The 17,833-nt window shown below is 44.2% G+C and overlaps 1 protein-coding gene across 1 annotated transcript; it reads left to right on the top strand.

The window, feature by feature from the left end:
• Positions 1–5,675: 5,675 nt before the first annotated feature.
• Positions 5,676–15,328, top strand: LOC311226473 (cholecystokinin-like; the record flags this gene model as incomplete). Its single annotated transcript, XM_084311899.1, has 3 exons — positions 5,676–5,796; positions 5,927–6,043; positions 15,204–15,328. 3 exons carry the CDS (start codon positions 5,676–5,678, stop codon positions 15,326–15,328), a joined length of 363 nt encoding a protein of 120 aa, XP_084168025.1.
• Between the last annotated feature and the right edge of the window lie 2,505 nt (positions 15,329–17,833).

Below are 17,833 nucleotides of genomic sequence, written 5' to 3'. Positions count from 1 at the left end.
AGCCACTAGGACGGAGAGGCTTAGGCTCAGCTTCTTCCCCCAGGCCATTAGAGCCTTGAACAATGAACATTGAGTGCCACAGAACACTGAACTACTGAACACAGAACACTGAACTATCCACACACAAGCACACATGAGCACACACACGACACGCACGCTGTGCACGCTCACACACTAGCAGCCACTTTAACACTTTAACAAGAGCGGGCACACACTCATGCCGCACACACGCACACTTATGGCCAAGAGGAAAGGCCACTTTAAACTAGTGTAGCAGGGTGGATTATCCCTGCTTCGTGGGAACTGTGGTGCACGGTCACTAGGTAGCGAGACACAGTAGCACTCTGGCCAGCTGCACCTCCGTCTTTGGGGTCCGGAGCGTCAACTGGAGGCTGGCAGTGGGAGTGTATGAGGCCCAGGATTTACAAGCCTGGTCCGGTACTCTGGTCTTCCTCCCTCTCTCTTGGGCAGTCAGCAGTACTCCCCAACACACCCTCACCCTCCACAATTGTCTCCTTAGCCCTCCCACACCTAATGACTGGATGGTAAAGAAATAACTTGGTTCCCCCCGCAAGCAGTACCCTCCCTCAGTAACACCAGAAACCTTACAGTGGGAAATGGAAGGTTGAATAGGAAGGGGTTAATAATGGATATATTACCCGCATCAAAGGGTTAGGATTAGGGTTAGGCTCAATAAAAGACACACACACAGTGCTCCCGTTCTGGATGAGTGTTATTGTAACGTGGCCTAGTTACAACAATGCTACGTCTGGTGATTATTGCACCATGGGTATCAACACACAATGATTACACTGGCATAAATCAATTATATAATTACACCCAGGCACCAAGTGCTCTCACGGTACCCAGACTAAGTGCTGCCCACGTCTGGGCTGAACACAGTATCTACCTTCCCTAAGGGATTACATATACTGCTCCAGGTCGGTAATATGGGGAAGGAAGGGGGAACATAGGGGAGGAAAATAGAAGGATTCACTGAACGGGAAATATTATGAAACACACACCTTATCACGCTCAAAGAAAAGGAATGAAACAAAAGAGTGAGCCCACAAAATACCAGTAAAGTCCTATCTTAATGCCGGCATATATTGTTCGGGGTACCCCTATGGAATGGTAGTAGCAACATTACTTTCGCCCGCAGGCTGCACCACACTGTGTATTGCATAAGGAATCGGGAGCCTCAATGCTCATTTGTACTCATCCGAAATGGCCGCCTCGCCACTCCACTGTTGTCCGGGAGGCAAGATGGCGTCGAACGCTCTCGGCTAGGATGTTAGCAGGCGGAGCTGGGCAGAGAGGCAGCGCCGGCTGAGAGCGTGTGCTGAGCGATGACGACCCCTGCTGGATGGGAGGAACTCCCGTAAGCCGCAGGCAGCCTGGTGCAGGTCTGAGTGAAGTCCGCCGGAGCAGGCTGAATGCAGGCAGCCGGGTGCAGGTCTGGTCGAAGTCAGCCGGAGCAGAATGGTTGTTGGCCCACGCTCGTCCTGGTGCGTGCACTCTATACCGCACACTGTAACTACTATAACTCGGTGGTTAAAGACTTGGATACTTGGTTAACCGCACGTTACTTATACCGCACACAGTAACTATCATAACCCGATTGCTAGTGCCTGGCTCTGCACTAATTGTTCGTATACTATCGCTGGTACTGCTAGGATATCGTGTCCACTAGCCAGTACTTGTTATCACCCGTTGCTATCTCACGGGGCCCTCTGGCATAACGTCAGCAACAGGGCTCTCCAGAGCCCCCGTTAGCTGCGACTACTCGTTGTCCAAGTTCACTGCCGAAGAGAGCGTCTTCCGTTTCTCTCCTCCATTTATCTCCTCCCAACTCTCTCCGCCACTCTCTGCCTGCTACCGCCCCCTGCTGGTCCCGCCTGCCAGTCACAAGGGGAAACGCATTGTAGAATATGATCCAGTACTGTCATTTATAATCCATATTCCAGTGCTCTTCGGAAGGGGACGCTTGCGTCATTGTTTGTGTGAATATCAAGGATGTCTTTGTGTACAAAGGGAATATAAAACACCAGTCAGCAGTCTCGAATAATATACAATATTTTCAGACTGCTACACTAGTATAACAAGAGGAACAGTGTATTGCACTACTAAAGCTACCTAGCATGTCCTATATGCTCTGTAAATAACTATGTACAGATACCGAGATGTCACACCATGTTACCTGTTACCTGTTTATTGCACAATGTTGTTTTTTATTGGATTCTATTATATGTTGTACCACTGTATTGCACATCGTCGCGGGCAAGACCACCCGCATTTCATTGTATACTTGTATGCCGTGACAAATAAAACTCTTGACTTGACTTGACTTGTCTTAAACAAAGTATTCTGCCTTCTCTCCCGAGCTTGGCAAATAAAATCTGCTACAAAAAAGGTTCCCTTCTTGAAGCACAATAAATAAATGATGATGATGATGATGATGAAGTTTTTCAAATTCATAAGTGGAGGACATTTGACTAAAACGTACATCCCTTACATCCTCGTAAACAGGACAGTAAAACATTTTTTTTTACCTTATTCTCAATTTCACTCCCCCACCAACTCCCACACCAAACAAAGTCTGTCCTCCTCTGGGGTGGCATTAACTATGTCAAGTCAAGTCAAGTCAAGAGTTTTAATTGTCACGGCATACAGGTATACAATTGTCTGTCTCTAGTAGTAATGGCCCTGTGTCCCTGACCCAATCTGTGCACATAGGGATCGTTGTCTTTTGTTTAAATAAGTTTGTTAATTGTAACTATTCTTTATGAGAGTGTACGTGTAATTTTTTTTCATATACTATATATCAACAGACTTGGGACTTTTATTTATAGATACATTTTACTCCTATACTCTCCTGAATATCACACAATAATCGGTTCTGGAAAGGTAACGCCAAATCATTCACATAAAATAAGGATTTCAACTCATTAGCCCACGGATGACCATGCGACATGTCCTATTTAAATATATTTTTTGTGAGTCTCTGATCAGACGTCTTCACAAGTCTATTCCAAAGCCTTTGACATTTACTCATGAGCGCAAATTACATTACAAAAGAATATACACACACACACACACACACACACACACACACACACACACACACACACACACACACACACACACACACACACACACACACACACACACACACACTTCTCTTTTGTTATTGGGAGTTAAGTGGGTTTAATATGCCATGCATTATTACACAGGCTTTGAGTGCAGTGACCCCCATAACACATAACGACAATAGATTCATTTTCATTAAAGGAGAGTTCTGTTTGTGGCTCTCTGTTGAGAGTTTTTCTATACACCTCAAGGCATGGCATCCAAATGATGTCACTCTATTGCGTCACCAGTGTGATCACACCACCACGGACACGCACACAAACACACACGCACACACATTACTTTCCAAATATATATATCTATCTTCTTGTGTCTTCATATTGTTCCCTATTTCCCTGTGGTTCTATGTTTCTTTGTTTCTTTTCTTTTTTGCCTATTGTCAGCGACTTTGGGTAATTGAAAAGCGCTATATAAAATAAATGAATTATTATTATTATTATTATTATAATCCATTACAGACTGTTCTAACTGGCTAAACATCGCTGCTTATGTGCAAAACATTTTAATCAGTGATGACAATCCATTGATTGCACCAAGCAATGTAATCTGATCAATTATTCTAAATTGGTTGCAGTTACTGTACGTTTACTACAACCATGATCAGCTGTCCTTTCAAATTATGTCAAATTATGTTTGCATAGTAATACTATAGAAATAGTAACAATAATACACGTAACTAATTTCCTTCAAGTGTATCATATATAGCTGTTATTTACAACTGTTTACTCAGTATTTTACTTAGAGAACATTGAACTCTGGTGTGCAGGTCAGGATGCACACAGGCCGCTTCGCAGCAGTTTGTTTGTTTTATTAGGATCCCCATTAGAATGCTAGTCGTCCTGGGGTCCTCACAAGAAAATAATACAAGAGAATACAAATACAGAATGTAATTAGTAATAGAATCAGCTCAGTTAACCTTTGTGATTTGTGAGCATGAGTGATGCCCTACCGCAATCAGAATCCTTTATCATATCCCTTCCCCCTCATAGCCCTGGGCTGTGCCTTTTCATGATCATAGCAAAACTCCAAAACGATGAACACACCAGGAACACAGTCATAATCTAACAGACATTCATCATTTTCTTTTATTTGTATTTATTTTTTCATTTAATTTATTTGTTATTTAAGCACCTGAGACATAAATTCATTGTGAATGAATTCAGGAGAAAAACGATGTTAGCGATGAGTTATTAAGAAATATATATTAGGCACACAAACACACATAGACAAACACACACACACATATACGCACATGCACACGCACACGCACATGCACACACACACACACACACACACACACACACACACACACATGCACAAACGCACACACACACACACACACACACACACACACACACACACACACACACACACACACACACACACACACACATGTACACACACAGGATGCTGGACTGGGAGTATATAAGGGGCGTTCTTCCCTCTCAGCAGAGAAGTACCCTTATCACTCTCTCACTCACTCCTCGCACACACGCAGAACCTCTCTCTCCCTCTCTCTCTTCCCTCAAGGTAAGAAAAGTACTCTCTCCTCTCTCCCTCCACAGGAACAAGGCTGTGGAGGTTTGATCATTTTGGGGCTTTTATTGGGATTGTGCTCAGTCTGCTATGATGAGGTGGTGGTGGGTTTATTTTTCTCCTCAGAATCGTGTGATTCTCAGAGGTATGGCATGCAGGTTATGTTAGTATTAAGAGATCTCTGATGCATAATGAGGTCAATTATTTTGCTGCTAATGTCTGTATGGATTTTGTATTGGATTTCTTTGGAAATGAGTGTTTTCAAGAACCGTGCACATTTGATGTGTGTAGTTTGATGTATGACACGAGTATGGACATGTCAATTTAAAGGTGTTTCAAGTGAAAAAGATAGAATGGGAAAAAAAACACAGACCATGTCACCATTGCTTAGACTATTATAAAAGATATTTGAACAATGTAGATTATTTCTAGAGATGATTCCTGAAAACAAAATTTAAATCAATAATCTCACTGGAACCTGGAAATGAGCTCATTTGAAGCTGAAATAAGGTTAAAGAACAACCTTCCTCCACACTGTGATGCTCTGTACTGTGTGCAAAGAGGAGAATGTGTGATATTTCACAGGAAAAAAAACAGTTGCAACTAATTGACCATTAACTACAAACAAGCAGGTGTGTAATGGGAGAGCGTGCTGGTTGGTATGATGACTGAAAGCCTGAGAAACAATAACACCTGTAGGTAATGCTGTTTGCCTACACCTTGCTGTTACGCAAGATGTCACTTATAGGAACGAGCGTCACAGGGCAGTGAAATCGACAGATTTTCTTTTTAGATCATTTTAGTTGCCGTTTCATTGCGTTTTAAGACTTTCCGATATTTAATTTTATTCGAGATTTAACCCAAAGGTGGCATTCTGGGTTCCTCATTACTGAACGCCCCCCCCCTGTCACCTCTCCTGTCCTCCTCTGCTGTCCTCCTCTCCCACATCCCACCTCCCACCTCCCTGGTCCTCCGTGCCTCTCTTACAGATGAATGCAGGGCTGTGTGTGTGTGTGCTGTTACTAGTCCTGTGTACGAGCTGTTTGGGACGTCCGCACTCCTCTCAGACCCTGGATGTGGGACCGCCCGCCTTCGCCCCCGCCTCTGACGGTAAGGCTTTACCTGGGAGGCTTGGCCGGAGGGAGCGGCGGATAGGAAGTAGAGATTGTGAGAATGTGAGATGTTTTCCATCTGATCTCTGACGTCTTCTCCTCTGTGTTTGACCCCCGGGGGTCAATAGCTCTCCTGCAGACCGACACCCACATCCTGGTCAAGCCCCCCCCACTGGGAGAAGAGGTACGCGACACAAGAGCCAATCTCAGCGAACTACTGGCACGACTCATCTCTTCTAGGAAAGGTGTGTGCATGTGTGTATGTACATTGTGGTGTGCATGTGTGTGTGTATGTGTGTGTGTGTGCGTGTGTGTGTGTGTGTGTGTGTGTGTGTGTGTGTGTGTGTGTGCGTGCGTGCGTGCGTGTGTGCGTGCGTGCGTGTGCGTGTGTGTGTGTGTGTCCGTGCGTGCGTGCGTGTGTGCGTGCGTTAGTGGACAGCTGTAGGAATGCAAGGGGTTAAATGTATGTGGTAATTAGTACTTACTACTCAAGTTCATTTTCCGTTGCAAGTATGTTTTCCTGTCAATGCCTCCCTCCCAGTCTCTCACTAATTGCTGGAATCGGTCCCCGGCTAAGTTAGTCAAATTAATTTATGGCTCTGAAAAGCTTTTGTGGTTTTGAAGGGGATTGTGCTAGAGGGTTCCAGCCTTCCGGTCATCCTCCCTCTCTCTCTCTCTCTCTCTCTCTCTCTCTCCTCTCTCTCTTCTCTCTCTCTCTCTCTCTCTCTCTCTCTCTCTCTCTCTCTCTCTCTCTCTCTCTCTCTCTCTCTCTCTCTCTCTCTCTCTCTCTCTCTCTCTCTCTCTCTCTCGCTCGCTCCGCTCCACTGAGGAAAACAAGCCCTCAGCTAGCTGTCTGGTGTTCTTCGGTTGCCTGGTGCTGCCACCGTGCTTCTGAGACCGGGTGGCTGGATTCCTCAGCGACCAAATTGCCTGCTTGGTCTCCATAGATAGAAACCACTAAAGCGCACGCATGTACAGTATTCGTCCACACGCTCGCACATATACAGTATACAAAGACACACACACACACACACGCACACACACACACACACGCGCGCGCGCACACACACGCGCGCACACACACACACACACGCACACACGCACACACACGCGCACACACACACACACACACACACACACACACACACACACACACACACACACACACACACACAGCCCTTACCATAGCGTTACTACAAAGAACAGAGCTTTCCTACTGCCTGACATGCAGATTAGTGATGGGAATTACGGCTCTCCTAATGAAGGGATCGTTTTTTTGGCCGCGGGGGTGACTTGGTTTATTAGTCTTTGGAATCAAAACCTTTGGTTTATCCACAGAATGATCACTAGGATAATGATGGCATAGGATTTGGATCAGATTCAAACTTAGATACTTAAAGCCCCTGGCAACAACGTCTCAATTCTTTAAAATGTATGTATGATTTTTTATGAAAGAATATAGGCCTCTATTTTAGGTGACAAGACGTATCTGATTCGTTCTAACAGTAAAAAGAAAAACTGCTTGGGCGCAACGAACGATAATAATAAATAACGGCTCCCGCCAAGTATGACTCGGTTCCCGCTCAAAATAATCTGATGGCTCCCGACGGTCACATCACTAATGCAGGCACTGAGGCCCGAGGACAGTTAACAGCCAGACCGGGCGTCTCAAAGCAGCATCAAAGATGACACTTGGACACTAAATGTCCTGAAGAGAGGCCGCTGACACAGTGGAGAAGACATCTCTTTCATCATGAGTCACGGGCTCCGTAGAGCCTTCTATCCAGATTGACCCCACAGGAGATTTGAGGATCTAAACTCTTTCTTATCTCAGAGAGAGGGGATCGAGAAGCACTTAAGGGAATACTGCTCATCTTTTTCAAAGGCTGCAGAGTTTTTTTATGTTTTCTTTTTTTCTTTTTCTTTTATACACAGTAGATGACGACACCCTATCAGGGCTGAAATACATAATGCACGGTTAGAGACACACTCACACGCACATACAGAGACACATACGTAGACATGATCTGTGTGGCTGTGGTGTCCCTACCCTCCCATTGCCTTTACCAGACAAAGAGGCATCCTCCAAACCAGGGGTCTCAAACTCGCGGCCCGTGGGCCAATTGCGGCCCGCTGGATGATATTTTGCGGCCTACATAATTTATTTTATGAGTAAAAAAAAATCATAATAATATCTTTTTTTTTACAATAAAGTTTAATAAAAATCTTAGTCAAACTTTTAGTATTATGGATATTAAACATGCTGGCAGAGTACATGCATCCATGTTGTTGTGAACATTTTAATTAACCCTTGTGCAGGCTTGGCGCCGGCTGATCTCATGAGGCTTAGAGCACAAAAGTGTGTATCAAGTTCAATGTCATATAATTTTTTATTTTTAATATTTTTAAAACATTTTCTTCCCCACGATTACCACTAAGAGCCTAACCTCAAGATATCTATAAAATATTACAAATATTTCCAAATTTTAACCACTTATATTCTTGTTTGTTTGATAGTAAGTGCGTTTTTATGGGGAAAAAAGCTGAAAACGGCATATTCTTCATATTTATAGACGTTTTAGACCCCATATTCCAGCGTGAAAAACCTGCACAAAGTCCCGGTGAATGAGATTCTGTCCTTATATATACAAATGATTGACTAATTTGGTCAGAAATAGCTGAGACGCTAACGTTAGTTTTGCCTTTGAGAACCAATGGTTCTCGAGCCGTAACGGCACATGGGGCAGGAGCCTATCTCCTGTTTCTGTAGCGTGTGGCAGCTTGATGTACAAGTACACCCCCTTGGACATGACGCTAGTATGTCGCAAGGACTTCCCCCCAAACCAACCTTTGATGCTGAGTGTCAAGCAGGGAGGCTATGGGTACCATTTTTAAATAGTGTTTGGTATGATTCGGCCGGGGCTTGAACTCCCAGCCTCCCAAACTCAGGGCGGACACTCTACCCACGAGGCCACTGAGCCGGTAAATTCTGAAGACACAAGTGCTGTCTATTGAAGCACCAGCCCTCTTCCGCATAGAGCGAGCTCAGCGATGAGCCGAGGGGGCCGGCACCCATCAGAGGGATCCGTGATTCAGCTGTGTGACACAGTTGATACCAGAGCGAGGAGGCGGGGAGAGGAGTGGTGCTGCACGCTGCTCGCTCTCCTCGCAACCCCCCAAATAAAATAAAATAAATTCCCTACCTACCCATGGCCTTAACATGTTCCACCCCAGGTGAAAATCTGCATAAAATGTATACCTAGGTAAATGGAATATTGCTCCACTTCTACAAGGGCTATTTGCATATTCTTGGTATCTAGGAACATCTATGGACCTCAATGAATGTATTCTCAGTGTCAGAAATATTATGTCTATTACTAGGCTTGCTTAAATTGTGATGAAACAAAGGAAAATATGAATTATGATTTTTCTTTTCATCTTTGACAGTGAATAAAACCATGATAATAATGACCAAACTTAAAAAATGCATTCAGTACCCTCTTGAGATCATGTGTACAAAAGATCTAAGGAAATTAATAAAGGGAAGATGATCAAACTGAAGGTTCTGTATATACAGTACTGAATTCTCCCATCCGGACCAATGCAATTTGAAATATTATTATAGAATATAGAATATGCTTATACATTACCTTATTATAGCCAATTCGCACATTTATATATATATACATAGTATCTTTCAAATGGCCGAGTTCAATTTGGATATAGTATCACCAGGCGTGCATAATAACAGATACTGATATTTACTGTAATCGACTGTACTATTTTATTTCCCCCACAGTGTAACCATTTTGAAACTAATTTCAGATCTAATTCTTCCTACATGGTAACAATAGTGTGGGGAAACTGACTGCGTTTCAATATTTGTCAAAAACGTTACCTTTTGTAGCTTATTATCGCGAATCATAACAATTATTGACATAATTCATTCAGAACACTGAACTTTGAACCCCCATAGAACTTGCCAGGAAGTGTAGATCGGAGAAATTTCAACGCTGGCAGATAGCTAGCGATCTCCTCTACAAAATGCAAAAAAGCTTCAATTCCCATGGTTCAACATTTCCATTTCCGGTTCCGGGTCAAATTGGCGATCGCAAATAGAAAACTTAAAATGATATAAGTACACTTTTAACCTATTGCTAAACTATTGCCAACCTAACGTTTTACATTCTACATGTATTTGTGACATAGTAGTGATGTTAATACTTGAAAACGGTTGATTTTAAAATCACAAATTATTTTGCATCTTCATAAAAATATGCCTATAATTTAATAAGGTCAAAAGGGGTCGGTACCCCTGCTCTAAACAAAGTGTTGGTTCACTTTGTTTCAAAGGGTTATACAGTATAGATTAAATGTGCATAATGTCAGTCCCAGTTGTAAAGGAGCATTAGAATCAATACACAATTAAAGCAGTGACTGTGTGTGCGTGTGTGTGTGTGTGTGTGTGTGTGTGAGTGTGTGTGTGTGTGTGTGTGTGTGTGTGTGTGTGTGTGTGTGTGTGTGTGTGTGTGTGTGTGTGTGTGTGTGTGTGTGTGTGTGTGTGTGTGTGTGTGTGTGTGTGTGTGTGTGTGCGTGCGTGCGTGCGTGCGTGCGTGCGTGCGTGCGTGCGTGCGTGTGTGTGTGTGTGCATGTAGTTGGTTGTGTGGGTGTATGGTGTATTGGTGCTGTCTCAGTGTAGGAGCCGGAGGTGTTGCTCAAACCTGTTGTAACCAGTCTTCTCACTACACTAGGGAACTGAAACTCTGAGTATGTGTGTGTGTGTGTGTGTGTGTGTGTGTGTGTGTGTGTGTGTGTGTGTGTGTGTGTGTGTGTGTGTGTGTGTGTGTGTGTGTGTGTGTGTGTGTGTGTGTGTGTGTGTGTGTGTGTGTGTAGCAATCTACAGTATGTTACTAATATACTTAGAGTAGCAATCTATGTTACTATACTTACATTAGCAATCTGGATTACTATTCTTATAATCCTACTACGCAAAACTCAAACCCTGTCGTGAACCAATAATCTGACCATGCCGGTGTGAGTCTAACCATGGCCTGAGGAAAGACGGTAGGCTGAAATGTCCGTTCTATTGGAGTTCAATTCCCAATTTAGCTGTTCCCTCAGTGACCTCACACACGGATACACACATGGATGTGCACACGCACAGCAAACATGCATAAACACAGACTGAGGCTAATTACATTTACATTTACATTTAGTCATTTAGCTGACGCTTTTATCCAAAGCGACTTACAAGTTCTGTGCGACAAGACAGCAAGAAGGGTATAACTCTATCAGCTGAGTAACAATGTTCATCAAAGTGTTGCGTGTTACAGTGTAGGTTAGTTTATTAGGACAAGTGCATGACATTAAGGTTAGTCGGGGTTAGATTTTTTTATTTTATTTTTTTTATCATTTCAGATAATGGTTGAAGAAGTGAGTCTTTAGTCGACGGCGAAAGATTGGACGGGATTCGGCTGTCCTAACTGGGATGGGTAGTTCATTCCACCATTGTGGGGCAAGGACTGAGAATAGGCGGCTTCTCTTTGATGACCCTCCGGGAGCTTGGATAGGAGTAGATCTGAGGCGGCCAGAAGATGCAGAGCGTAGGGGTCTTGAGGGTGTGTAGTTAGAGACCATTGACCGGAGGTAGGCGGGAGCGGTTCCCTTTGCCGCACGGTATGCTAGGTCGAGGGCCTTGAAGCGGATACGTGCAGCAATGGGGAGCCAGTGCAGGTCCCTAAGAAGTGGGGTGACATGGGCCGACTTCGGTAGGTTTGAGATCAGGCGGGCCGCTGCGTTTTGAATGAGTTGAAGAGGCTTGGTGGCAGTGGCCGGGAGGCCAGCTAGCAGTGCGTTGCAGTAGTCGAGGCGGGAGATGACTGTTGATTGGACGAGGAGTTGGGTGGCTTCTTTTGTCAGGAAGGGTGCGTATCCTTCTGACGTTGCTCAGGAGGAATCTGCAGGTTCTGGTTGTCGCTGCGATGTGAGCAGAGAAGTTCAGCTGGTCGTCGAGGACAACACCAAGGTTCTTGGCGGTCGGCGACGCGGTCACAGCTGCATTCTCGACTGTGATGGAGAGGTCGGTCAGGGGGGAGGATTTGGCCGGCAGGTGGAGCAATTCTGTTTTGCTTAGGTTCAGTTTGAGGTGGTTGGTCGTCATCCAGGCGGAGATGTCGGACAGACAGGCCGAGATCCGCTCAGAGACGTGGATATCTGAGGGAGGGAAGGAGAGGAAGAGTTGAGTATCATCGGCATAACAATGATATGAGAAGCCATGAGACGTGATAATGTTACCCAGTGATTTAGTGTAGAGGGAGAAGAGAAGGGGTCCTAGGACCGAGCCCTGGGGGACACCCGTCCGGAGGGGGCGGGTGGCCGACAGAGTCCCTCTCCATGACACTTGGTAGGAGCGGTCATTGAGGTATGATGTCAGCCATGTCAGCGCAGATCCAGCCACTCCCATTCCTGCGAGGGCCGCGAGGAGGATCTGATGGTTGACTGTGTCGAAGGCTGCAGATAGGTCTAGGAGAATCAGGACAGAGGAGAGGCCTTTCGCTTTTGCTAAGTGAAGTGCCTCTGTGACCGCAATGAGGGCCGTTTCTGTGGAGTGGCCAGTCCGGAAGCCAGACTGATTGGGGTCTAGGAGGTCATTCTGTAAGAGATAAGCAGTAAGTTGGTTGGATACAGCACGTTCAAGTGTTTTAGAAAGAAAGGAGAGAAGAGAGACAGGACGATAGTTGGCTATGACGGTGGGGTTCAGGGTTGGTTTTTTTATGAGGGGCGTGACTCTGGCTTGTTTTAGGGAGGTGGGGACCACCCCCGAGTTGAGTGAGGAGTTGATGGTTGCAGTTAGGAATGGGAGGATGTCCGGTGCTATGGTCTGGAGGAGTGGGGAGGGTAGCTGGTCCAGCTGCCATGTAGTCGGACGGTTCGACGTTACCAGTGTCAGGGTCTCGGCTTCTGTAATGGGAGAGAAAGATGACAGAGTGAAGGATGAGGTTCTCGATTCAGCGTTTGGAATGGGTGGGGGTTGGGAGAAGGAGCTGCGGATGTTCTCCACTTTTTCCTCAAAGAAGATCGCAAAGTCTTTGGCAGAAAAAGATGAGGGAGGAGGAGGTGGGGGGGGAGTGAGGAGGGAGGACATGGTAGCATGCAGTTTGCGAAGATTCTTGGCAGAGGCCTCGATCCCTCTCTGCTGTTGTAATTATGTGCTGAGCAAATAGCACGCTGTCCGTTTCAAGTCCATCTGTTGTTGGAGCGTCCCTCTTGTTTCGTCACAGTGCGTGTGTGTGTGTGTGTGTGTGTGTGTGTGTGTGTGTGTGTGTGTGTGTGTGTGTGTGTGTGTGTGTGTGTGTGTGTGTGTGTGTGTGTGTGTGTGTGTGTGTGTGTGTGTGTGTGTGTGTGTGTGTGTGTGTGTGTGTGTGCGTGCGTGCGTGCGTGTGCGTCTGTGTGTGGGCTACAACCGTCGTAGTCTTTTTTTGTTATATCAAATAATAGCTCTCTGACCATTATCACTGGTATAGAGTGGGTCAGTGAGTAACATGGGTCTCCCAGTCCCTCTTCTCTGCAGTAAACACGAAAGACATTTCCTGGTATCCCGTTCCCACTTTATCCAATCAGGAAAGAGAGAACTCCACACTGGAAAAATAAGAAATAAAAACTACTTTTATGCAAATGATGTGCTTGAAATAAGTATAATAATCTGCCAGTGCAGTAAGCTAATTTGGCCTGGCAAGATTTCTTGAAATAAGTACAAATATCTAGGCTTCTCTCTCCTGATTGGATAAAGTGGGAAGGGATACCAGAAAATGTATTATTATTCCGTTTACTGCAGAGCGGAGGGACTGGGAGACTCATGTTACTGACCAAACACTCTATATCAGTGATGGCTGTTGGAATGTAGAGCTATTTAACACTTATTCTAACCAAATAAATACCACTTACAGCATCTTTAATGCACTAAGGAGGACAGAGCCTTTGGTCTACTGGTCTGTTGGCAGGCCTCATTCCTGGTGTCGTTTTATGACACTGAGTACCATCACATGACTCTGCTGAGGCTTGAACCTGCACAATTACTAATTTCATAACCGATCCTTTAACCAGACGGCCAAATAGCTGTGTTTGATAAGGTACAGGAAGCGACAGAGCGAATGGAGAGGTTCCAGAGAGTATAGGCTACAGAGCGAAGGGAGAGGTTCCAGACAGTATAGGCTACAGAGTGAAGGGAGAGGTTCCACACAGTATAGGCTACAGAGTGAAGGGAGAGGTTCCAGACAGTATAGGCTACAGAGTGAAGGGAGAGGTTCCAGACAGTATAGGCTACAGAGTGAAGGGAGAGGTTCCAGACAGTATAGGTTACAGAGTGAAGGGAGAGGTTCCAGACAGTATAGGTTACAGAGTGAAGGGAGAGGTTCCAGACAGTATAGGTTACAGAGTGAAGGGAGAGGTTCCAGACAGTATAGGTTACAGAGTGAAGGGAGAGGTTCCAGACAGTATAGGCTACAGAGTGAAGGGAGAGGTTCCAGACAGTATAGGCTACAGAGCGAACATATGAATAGACGGGAAAGGGATGCAGGATGACCAGCATGACGTCGTCCGCTGAGTTAGATTCCATTCATTTTATTTCGAGTGAATGTAATTTCTGCTAAATAAACATCCGAACAAACCCTTTCACTGCCGCACCACCAAAACGGTTAACCCTTTCACTGCGACTATTCACAGACGGTTAACCCTTTCACTGCCACACACAACAGCCGGTTAACCCTTTCACTGCCACACGACATAAGGTTAACCCTTTACTATCACACACAACCGAAGGTTTTTGGTGTATGAAGACGGTATTCATTCATATTTCCAACCCCCGCTTTGCAAATCCCACATTTCAAAAACCAGACAACTTCAAAGAGAAATCGTGTGTTTGTTTTTGAGCACTTTTTTAGTGTGTCAACAGAACACCAGTAATTGAGTCTGTCTACCGCTGTCGCTGTACAAACACGGCGGTCTTCAGCTCGGCTGCTCTGCTCTCCAAGACAAGATCACTTGTTTTTTTTCGATCCACTCTCTCCACTAACTCTGTGTACGATCGAACAAACACCCCTGAGCGCAATAGGACGCCATCTTGTGCCCTCGCCGGTGCTCTCGGACATTTCAGACATTTCTCTCGGTGCACTCTTCTCTTGCCCCGCTGGAGGGGAAGCATGCTAATCTCTCTAGCGCTCTGTTTCTCTCCCACACTCTTCCTCTGACCTCCATCTTCTTCCCTCTCTCTCTCTCTCTGTCTCTCTCTCACTCTCTCTTCTCTCTCTCTCTCTCTCTCTCTCTCTCTCTCTCTCTCTCTCTCTCTCTCTCTCTCTCTCTCTCTCTCTCTCTCACCCCATACTTGCTCTCCGCCGCCTATCATCCCAGGTTCCGTGCGGAGGAACTCGGCGGTGAACAGCAGAGCCAGCAATCACCGGATAAAGGACCGGGACTACCTGGGATGGATGGATTTCGGTCGTCGCAGTGCAGAGGAATACGAATATTCCTCATAGGAGAGGAGACGCCACAAAACAGCCCTCTTTTGGGGAGGAGGGGGGGGGGATAATAAACCTCACTTGTCTCACAACGAGATTCTATTTATTATGTATTTGATGTACATTTGTTTGTAAAACTAAAATAATGCAATATACATATGCCAAATTTTGCAGAAAACGTAATGTCCACATTTTGATTCTTTCTCTCTCCTTGTCATGTTTTCGATGGCAAAATTATTCGGTTTGGGATTCTGAGGAGGCTAAACCCAGAGGACGAATAATCTATGAAATATATTTTCAAATATGATGTGTATTAATTCAAGCAAGGAGTTAAAATTCAAATCCATCGTGTAATGCTCATGGTGTGTCTCATTCGGAAGTATGGCAGCACATACTTATATGCAGTGATCTCAAACTAGAAACGCAAATCTAACAGAATCTATAGGTCAGTATGGATCCTCGCCTCGCATCGCTGCTTTCAAATCTATAGAGCAGCCGGTGATTGTTGTAAACATTATTGATCTCTTTTTTTTAACAGAAGTGATAGGATATGAATCCATTATCAAACAGTTGATTAAATGATTTTACCATGTACCCTTGAGACACAACGTTGATGAATGAAAACGCGTGAAGTCATATGGTATGTGTACTTTGTGAATATCCCCCCATGAACCCAAAGGTATGAAGACAAAACAGTATAACTCCATTCATATAGAGATGCTTCTTTTTGTCTGTTAATTTTTCTAATGTAATTATTCTAATTAAATAAAAACTGTCTCTCAGCTATTCTGGTATGAATAAACCATTCCACACACACACACGCACACACACACACGCACACACAAACACACACGCACGCACATATTATATATTTATATCCTATGATTAGAGTTCACATTCATCTGAATATCAGTATCACTGAGCTCAATGGGAATCCACGCCAATAATTCAGAAAAAATACATTAAATCAACAGATTCCAACCATAACTTGACAATACAACGGATGATGAGAAAGCTCTTGGAGAAACCTGAACCACGGTTGTTCATTAGTAAAGTACAGCTGACCTACATTTACATTTTGTCATTTAGCTGACACTTTTATCCAAAGCGACTTACAAGTTCTGCATGACAAGTCAGCAGGAAGGGAACAACTCTTTCAGCTGAGTAACAATGTTCATCAAACAGTGCTGAAACGTGGGTGCTGCAGTGTTGAGCTAAGGAGAAGGATTGATTGATTGATTGATTGATTGATTGATTGATTGATTGATTGATTGATTGATTGATTGATTGATTGAAAACTTTATTAACAGATTGCAGAATGGGTACAATACAGTACAGCTCAATACACACAATTGTTAAGGGGATGCAGACCAGAGAAAGACTTTCGTCTTGTTTACATCAGGGTCCCCCATTTTCAATTCATCAGGAAATCCATGCCAAAGTAATAATAACCCACCCAGATCATGTCTTGGATAGTAATGGTCTTGCACATTTTTTAATAGCATCCAAATAATTTTAGTAGTGGGAGGTATACCAAATATTGGTTTTGAGGTAATTTGTTGTAATATGTTGAACTTCAGTTGAACCTGTTAAGCCCGTAGGTCCCCTGCTTTTCTTTATCATAAATCGATCAATATTAGATCCCCAATTATCATATCATGGGGTATCATTGGAAAGCCACACTCATTGGCTACAACCCTGTCCAAAAGTTTTAGAGATCGCCAAATGATTGACGGAGCTAGAGCCCCCGGAGGTCGGGGGTGGTAATGTGTACTTTGGCGCACGCCTCACATATCGGCATGTAACTCGAGAACCGCTGAACTGATTTTGTCACCTGAAAGGGCAATTGACAGGCAACAAATAGGGCTTTAATTCTATCTATATATTGTATTAAAGGAAATGCATACCCAAGCCGCTAGAGGTCGGCAAAGTGGCGCGTCATGTGGGCCCTTGGATGTTAAGAGGTTCTGTTTTAAAAAAAAAAATTTGTAGCCAAGAGTAAATACAATAACCCTATCAAAACAGTAGTCAAAGTATATTTTCATTTTTACCAATGTTTTATACGATTTACCGAAAATACGAATTTATCGGAAAAATGCTAATTATATCTCTTTTATCGTAAAACCGCAAGGAAATGACTAAATCCAGATTTAACCCTGCCATTGGAAAGAGGAGCCTTTTCCTTATCCATAGATGTATGATTTGGCCATAATAAGGTCAAGGTCAAGTTCAAGGTCAAATATGAATTTATAATTAAAATGTATTATCATTTATTACTGTATCTACAAATCCTTCTGTTTAATCATCTTCCCTTTATTCATTTGCTTAGATATTTTTTTGCTTGATCTCAAGAAGGTGCTGAATGGGCTCAGTGAGCGAGCTCGGCTTGCTCACAATTGTAACATGGTGTTATTCACCGGCACAGGTGCAAAAATAAATCATAATTTATATTCTCCCTTTTTTCATTACAATTTACTCAAGCCTAGTAACAGACACAATATTTCTGACACTGGAAATACATAC

The sequence above is a fragment of the Notolepis coatsorum genome, assembly GCF_963971535.1.
Source record: "Notolepis coatsorum genome assembly, chromosome: 4".
NCBI lineage: Eukaryota > Metazoa > Chordata > Actinopteri > Aulopiformes > Paralepididae > Notolepis > Notolepis coatsorum.
This window is presented reverse-complemented; position numbering and strand designations above follow the sequence as displayed.